The sequence below is a fragment of the Pyrus communis genome, chromosome 1 (genome assembly GCF_963583255.1).
Source record: "Pyrus communis chromosome 1, drPyrComm1.1, whole genome shotgun sequence".
NCBI lineage: Eukaryota > Viridiplantae > Streptophyta > Magnoliopsida > Rosales > Rosaceae > Pyrus > Pyrus communis.
In genome coordinates, this window is record NC_084803.1 from 30,458,008 (window position 1) to 30,466,244 (window position 8,237).

Genomic DNA, 8,237 nt, shown 5'->3' on the forward strand with positions numbered 1-8,237 from the left:
AATGGTCATTACAAATGGCATAGAAACGAAGGGTCACATGAATGGCACCATAGCAACCCACGGCATACAAATGAACAATTATGTCGTGGCCTTTGATGAAGATGTAATAGAGACCGTGGCAGCCCTAGAGTCATTGCCACGGCTCCAAGGTAAGTCCCCTAGTCCAATTTCCATTCCAATTTCAACTAATAAGTTGCTTCCTTCTGATAAGTCACATTTTGCATGCATTTATATCTTCCTTATTTGGTGTCTTTGTGATTGTTTTGGATTAAACTAGTTGCATTTTACATTATTTGGTGTTAGTGTGCAGCAAGGGAGAAATTGGATCAATGGGAAGGCAAATGAAGTAAAAACATTCCAGAAAAGATGTGAAGTGTTAAGAAATGCAATTCGGCCATATTGGGTGATTCTAAACAAGGCAAAGTCATTGAAGTCAACTATGTGGTTCCAACACCAAAACATGCATTCATATGCATGTCACAACCCAGTCCGTGCGTCCCATGCCATTCCAACTCCCTTTTGAGCCAAAAACATCCATTTCCATTACTTAATCCATTCAGCCACATCTTCACATGCATGATCCACATCCATTCCGTGCATTCCATTACATTTCTGCACTTCATCTTTGCAGAAATACACATGCACTTCAATTAAATAAAACCCATGCTTGCACCTTTCCCTTTTGTTATTCACCCATTATTCCAGAAAATCAATCATTCTTAGTCCATGCCGTGTGATCCCTTCTCCTTTCCAGATTTTTACAAAGCATTTTCTGGTGGTCCAAGTCACCTTTGCAGGTTCCACTCACTTGTGGCAGCAAGAGCATGTGCTTCTTTGAATACATTAACATTTCCTTGCAGATCATGTCCAGGCCGTGAGTCTACCATCTCAGAAACACAATCATTTCCATCACTTAAGCTCTGCCATCTGAGTTAAACAAAGCCAAGATCCAATCTGTTTGTCTCCCCATCATTAGACTCATTCAGAAATTCACCAAGGGGGATAGATTGCTCTCTCGGATTCATTGGATGAGAGACACCATTCTTGCTCCAATTTTCTGTCCACCATTCACTCTCATTCTCCCTCTCCATTCCATTTGATTCGACACTCTCTCCCTTTCACAGAAACTGTCCGTTTCTCTCCATTTATGCACCACTCACAGAAACCATTCGACATAAGTTCCTCCACCCTCATTTACAAACACATTTGGGAGCTCCAACACCGAAGACACTCTTCAAGGAATTCAACATCAGTTTTGCTTCAAGGGTTCCTTCTACTTCATTCTATGTTCATTCATGTTGTGTACCTTTATGTTAAACATTCTGTAAACATGAATTGTAACTAATCTTTCTCTAGGGATTCGATGTAGCCTTGCAAAGTTTGCCATGTAATCAAGTTAGAATGCTCAGTTTGTCCATCTATTTCTTGTTTCATTTTCTGTTTTAATGGTGACTTAGTGTGTTGATTTTAATGTTTGATCATCATTTGAATTAATCACAAAGTTATGTAGCCAAGATTAGAACACACATCATGCATAATCTTGGTAGATATGTGAATGAATGAAGGGAGTGTTTAGCACACATCCTGCCGAGTTATTCCCTTTGGTTTTATGAAAGTTTCTTGTACATTACATAATCTTGATAATGAACCAAAGTTGCACATCACAATTAGGTTCATGATTAGAGACATTTGATCAAATCCACACATCATATGGTTGATCATATCCAAGTGAAACAAACTCAAGAAATAGGTAGATGAATGAGTATAAACTAAATTGACAAACATAGACTTAGTTGAGCAATGGTGAAACCGAATCCCTAGCTTCATTTCCATTGATACTATCCCATTACATTAGTTGTTGATTCATTTATTTGAGTTTACTTTATTTTCTCATGTTTTCAATTTACAACAACAAATCTGTCTATTTAGACTAGTTTGATTCATTTCCAAATCTGCCTAGTTTGTTTAGTTTGATTCAATTCTTAGAGTTCTTGCAAAACAAGTAGTTACATAGGTCCAATTAGTCCCTGCGGATTCGACACCCTTGCTTGTGCCATTATACTAAATATATTCTAGCATTAGGAAGGAATTATACATCAACAAAAATGGCGCCGTTGCCGGGGACTGATTTCAGTCCCTTGTAATTGCTTGTTTGCTTGTTTACTATTTTGATTAGTGTCAAGGTTCATAAATTGTCGAATTGATAACTGGAAGTTGGTTTAAGTTGCATATATTTCGTGAGTAGAGAGGAAGACCTTAGCCATTCCATTATCCATTGGTTTACATCAATTTGCTTTACAATCTGTTTTCTTTATAATCTGTCCATTTAATTGCATTTCGTCCAAATACAATTTCCCCCATATTTTGTTAAGTTTTAGGCTTAGAATCTGTCTTATCTTGTGTTTTGAAGCATTTTGAGTCAAGCTCAAACCTAATTTTCGTCCAAAATTGAGTTTAGTGTCAAAACTGCCCAGTTTGTGTTTTTAGGCAGTTTTGAGAGTTTTTAGCTTGTTTTGAGTCTTGTGAATCTGTTTTGAGTCCTTTGAGTCTTTGTTTTGTCCAAATTAGTTAGAAAGTGTTTTGATTTGTGTTTATAAGTGTTTTGATTCAAGTTTCCATCCAATTTCGTCCAAATTAGTGTAGGTGCTCAAAACTGCCCAGAAAGTGGTTTTTAGGCAATTTTGAGTCTTCTAGTTGCTGTTTTGGGTTTTAGGATTGTTTAAGTGTTCTAAGCGTTTAGTTCCACATCCCTTGAGTCTTTTCAAACGTTTTTAAGTTTATTTTTGTTCTTTTCATTGTTGTTTGCTTCTTGATTTTCATTCACACTTGTGTTACTTTGTTTCAGGTAGTATATGTCAAATAAACTTGTTGAGTTAGGCCAAAGAATTGAAAGATTAAAGGGCCACACTTTGGACAACTTTGTGCCATCAAGTTCATCCTTTAACCGTGAGGAAGAGGAAGGGAATTCACCTAGTTCAACAAGTAAAGAATCTGAGCAATTTAATTGGGAAAGAGAAGAAGAGATGGCGGGCAACGAAGATGAACTTCGAGCTTTGGAGGACTTTGCTCAACCAATCATACCAAATTCACCTTCATGCATCTTGCTGCCCACAGAAGCTAGAAACTATGATCTCAAATCTTCACATTTCCATATGTTTCCTTCATTTTATGGCTTACCTAATGAAGACCCTTTAGCTCATGTTAAAGAGTTTTACAATGTTGTGAGTGGTTTACCTTTGCAGGGAGTGAGTGAAGCGAATTTGAGGATGAGAGTGTTTCCTTACACCTTGAAAGATAAGGCCAAGAGTTGGTTGATGACTCTAACACCAGGTTCCCTCACTACATGGGATGCCGTGGCTAAGAAGTTCTTGGAGAAGTTCTTTTCCACTCAAAAGACAGCCACATTAAGGGGACAAATCTTCAACTTCAAACAAGATGATGGTGAACCTTTCGATGAGTGTTGGGAGCGTTTTAAAGGCCTCTTGATACAATGTCCACACCATGGGTTACCTTTTCATTTACAAATGCAAATTTTCTATGATGGACTAACCCAAAATTGTCAATCAACTGTGGATAATGCAGCAGGTGGAACATTGAAGAAAAAGAATGCTCAAGAATCATATAACATTTATGAGATGTTGGGGTCTAATGCTCAACACAAAGATTTAAGGGGTAAGAAAGTTGGAGTCTATGAAACAAGTTCTAATCATGAGCTTTTGTTGCAGGTAGCTAACCTAGAAAGGAAGCTTGAATCCGTGCTCAACATGGTGCCAAAAGCTAATGAAGTGTGTGCCATTTGCAACATACCAAGCCATCCTACTCACCAATGTCCATCTAGGGAAGCTTACCCGAGTATGTTCAAGAACAAGTGTACCTCATGAATTCTTACAACCAAAGACCAAGGAATGATATGTATTCCAATACATATAACCCGAGTTGGAGAGATCATCCCAATTTTTCATGGAAGAACAACAATCCAATCCAAAATTTCCAACCAAAACCTGCCACTACCCTTGAGGATACGGTTAAATTGTTAGCCCAAAACACCTTGCAATTCCAGCATTCCACAAATAGCACACTCCAACAACATTCAGCCGCCCTAACCAAAATGGAGACACAATTGGGGCAGATTGCAGATGCCTTAAACCAAAGAGAGGTTGGGAAGTTTCCAAGCCAACCTGTGATACTCCAAAGGAACCAAGAGCAAGCCAAAGCAATCACTACACTTAGAAATGGTAAGGTTATTGATAATAGAGTTGGCAATGAAGTTACTAATGAATATGATCATGTGAATGCAGGTGTCAATCAAGGAGACAATGAGAAATCAATTGAGGGACCAAGCCATACCACTTCCTCACTAGAAGCACCAAATCTTCACAAGGCCGAGAAACCATACACTCCACCAATACCATTCCCTGGAAGACTTGCCAAGAGCAAGCAGGATAAGTCATTCAAAGAAATTTTTGATATACTAAGCAAAGTGAATGTTAACTTACCTTTGCTTGATGTCATTAGGAACATGCCGGCATATGGGAAGTTCTTCAATGAGTTAAACAGTTACAAAAGGAAGTATGGACCACATGAGAAGGTTGTGGTGTCTGAAAATGTGAGTGCAGTTTTGCAAAGAAAACTTCCACCAAAGCTCAAGGATCCAGGAAGTTTCTTTATCAACATCACCATAGGGGATAAGAAAGTAGAGAAGGCAATGCTTGATTTGGGTGCTAGCATCAACTTAATGCCTTATTCAGTGTACCTTCAACTAGGTTTGGGAGATTTGAAAGCCACCACCATTTCATTACAACTTGCAGACAGATCCGTGAAATATCCAAGAGGTATAGTAGAAGATATTCTAGTTCAAGTTGATAAACTAATCTTGCCTGCAGATTTTGTAGTGTTGGACATGGAAGAAGCTCCTATACATGATCGTGAGTTGCCAATATTGCTTGGGAGACCTTTCATGGCCACGGCCAAGACCATCATTGATGTGCAAAATGGACTCCTCACTATGACAGTGTTAGGAGAGACAGTTCAATTCAAAGTGTTTGAATCTCTTTCTCATCCTTCGTCATCTCTTGATTGTTATGCCATTGATGTGCTTGATTCACTTGTATTCTCTAAGTTCTTGCAGGCACAATCGAATGAACCATTGCAAACTGTTTTGAGTCAATCTCAAGATGAGTTTGATGAGGAAGATGCACTCATGGAAGAAGTAGCTGCTTTGGAAGCATTAGCATTGTATCCTTTCAATGTTTCACCTCGTTTTGAGCCTTTAGAATCATCAATGTCACATCTAACTCCTTCTACTGTTAAAGCACCAAAACTTGAACTTAAACCACTTCCACCACATCTAAAATATGCATATCTAGCTGAATTTGAAACTCTTCCAATTATCATAGCTTCTGATCTCACCCCAAATGAAGAAGATAAACTAATTAGGGTGTTAAAAGAGTTCAAATCTGTTTTTGGTTGGTCTATTGCAGATATCAAGGGAATAAACCCTACCATGTGCATGCATAGGATCCTTTTGGAGGAAGGAGCAAAATCAACCCGTGAACCACAAAGAAGACTCAATCCACACATGAAGGAAGTTGTTAGGAATGAGGTGTTGAAATTGTTAGATGTGGGGATCATATATCCCATTTCTGATAGCAAATGGGTGAGTGCTATTCAGGTGGTGCCTAAGAAGGTGGGAATCACTGTGATGAGGAATGAAAACAATGAGCTTGTGACCACCAAGCCCACGGCCAGTTGGCGTGTTTGCACCGATTACAGGAAGTTGAATTCTAGCACTAGAAAAGATTACTTTCCTATGCCTTTCATAGATCAAATGCTTGAGAGATTGGCGGGTTACTCACACTATTGTTTTCTTGATGGTTACTCAGGTTACAATCAAATTGCAATCGCTCCGGAGGATCAAGAGAAAACAACCTTTACTTGCCCCTTTGGCACATTTGCATACCGTAGAATGCCTTTTGGACTTTGCAATGCTCCAGCAACATTCCAAAGATGCATGTTGGCCATCTTTTCTGACATGGTAGAAAGGTTCATTGAGGTATTTATGGATGACTTCTCAGTTTTTGGTTCCTCTTTTGATGAATGTCTTAACCATCTATCGTTAGTACTTCAAAGATGTCAGGAAACAAATTTGGTTCTCAATTGGGAAAAGTGCCAATTTATGGTGAAACAAGGAATTGTGTTGGGGCATGTAATCTCTAGCAAAGGAATGGAGGTAGACAAAGCCAAAATTGACGTCATCACCAATATGGTAGCCCCCACCACTGTGAAGGGAGTAAGAAGTTTTTTGGGCCATGCGGGTTTTTATCGTCGTTTCATTAAGAACTTTTCAATGATCACTCGTCCATTATGCAATCTGTTAGCTAAAGATGTTGTATTTCATTTTGATAAGGCTTGTATGGATGCATTCAATACTTTGAAAAATGAACTAACCTCGGCCCCTATTATTATGGCACCAGATTGGTCGTTACCTTTTGAATTAATGTGTGATGCCTCTGACTATGCTGTTGGTGCAGTTTTAGGGCAAAGGGTGAACAAGCTTCCACATGTGATATATTATGCAAGCAGGACTCTGCATGATGCTCAACTTAACTATTCCACAACTGAAAAGGAGTTGCTTGCTGTTGTTTTTGCCTTAGAAAAGTTTAGGTCATATCTTGTGGGATCTAAAGTTATTGTGTTTTCTGATCATGCAGCCATTAGGTATTTGATGACAAAGAAGGATGCTAAACCACGCTTGATTAGATGGATACTCTTACTACAAGAGTTTGACTTGGCAATTCGAGATAAGAAGGGGAGTGATAATGTTGTGGCTGACCATTTGTCCAGGCTTAATGAAAACCATGGAGTGGGACAACCTTTGCCCCTAAATGAATCATTTCCAGATGAACAACTCTTTGTTGTTCAAGAAAAAGAACCATGGTATGCGGACTTTGTGAATTATCTTGCCTGTGGTATAATGAGAAATGACCTTTCTTTTCAGGAAAGAAAGAAGTTCCTTGCCATGGTGAAGCACTACGTTTGGGACGAACCATATTTGTTTAAATACTGCCCTGATCAAATCATTAGGAGATGTGTCCCAGAGAGTGAGCAACAAAGCATCCTAACATTTAGCCACACATTGGCATGTGGAGGCCATTTTGGTGCCAAAAAGACATCTCTAAAAGTTTTACAATCTGGTTTCTTTTGGCCTACTTTATTCAAAGATGCTTTTGATTTTTGCTCTAAGTGTGATAGGTGCCAGAAAATGGGGAACATTAGCCGAAGAAATGAGATGCCATTGAACAACATTTTGGTGGTGGAACTCTTTGATGTTTGGGGAATCGATTTCATGGGACCATTTCCATCCTCTTTTGGCTACTTATACATATTAGTGGCAGTGGATTACGTATCCAAATGGGTTGAAGCCATTGCTACAAGAACTAATGATCATAAGGTTGTGTTGAATTTTCTTAAAGATGTGATTTTTTGTAGGTTTGGAACCCCAAGAGCTATTATTAGTGATGGTGGCAGCCATTTCTGCAACAAACCCTTTGAATCCTTAATGAAGAAGTACAACATCAACCACAAAGTGGCAACCCCGTACCATCCTCAAACCTCAGGACAAGTGGAGATTAGCAATAGGGAGATCAAGAACATTTTGATGAAGACTGTGAGCCCTACAAGGAAGGATTGGTCATTGAGGTTGAATGACGCACTATGGGCATATAGAACAGCATACAAGACCCCCATTGGCATGAGTCCTTATCGCCTTGTGTTTGGGAAAGCGTGTCATTTGCCAATGGAGCTTGAACACCGTGCATATTGGGCCATCAAGAAGTTCAACTTTGATTACAAGGATGCTGGAATAGCAAGGAAGCTCCAACTTAATGAGTTGGAAGAGCTTAGAAATGAAGCATATGAGAATGCCAAAATCTACAAGGAACGGACTAAGCTCTATCATGACAAGGCCATCCTAAGGAAGGAGTTTCACCAAGGTATGAAAGTACTTTTGTTTGACTCACGTTTGAGACTTTTTCTAGGAAAATTGAAGTCTAGGTGGGTGGGACCATTCAAAGTATTACAAACATTTCCCCACGGAGCTGTGGAGATAGAGAACATTAAGAATGGCACCTCTTTTAAAGTCAATGGGCAGCGTTTGAAACCATACTTGGATAAAGGGGAGGAAGAGCAAGTGTATCAAGTCGTGGATGTTCTTGAATTTACAACACCATGAGCAAGCT

General features: G+C 39.1%; 1 protein-coding gene and 1 non-coding gene across 2 annotated transcripts; one reads left to right on the top strand and one right to left on the bottom strand.

Annotated features, from left to right (window-relative positions):
* Positions 1–3,397: 3,397 nt before the first annotated feature.
* LOC137720584 (small nucleolar RNA R71) lies at positions 3,398–3,508 on the bottom strand. The gene has a single exon (XR_011066549.1). It is a non-coding gene; the product is annotated as a small nucleolar RNA R71 (small nucleolar RNA).
* A 1,011-nt stretch (positions 3,509–4,519) lies between these two features.
* Positions 4,520–7,615, top strand: LOC137725751 (uncharacterized; the record flags this gene model as incomplete). Its single annotated transcript, XM_068464532.1, has 5 exons — positions 4,520–4,606; positions 5,573–5,660; positions 6,384–6,578; positions 6,780–7,142; positions 7,389–7,615. Coding segments are annotated over exons 1-5 (960 nt in total), but the record flags the coding sequence as incomplete, so codon positions are not given.
* Positions 7,616–8,237: the final 622 nt, after the last annotated feature.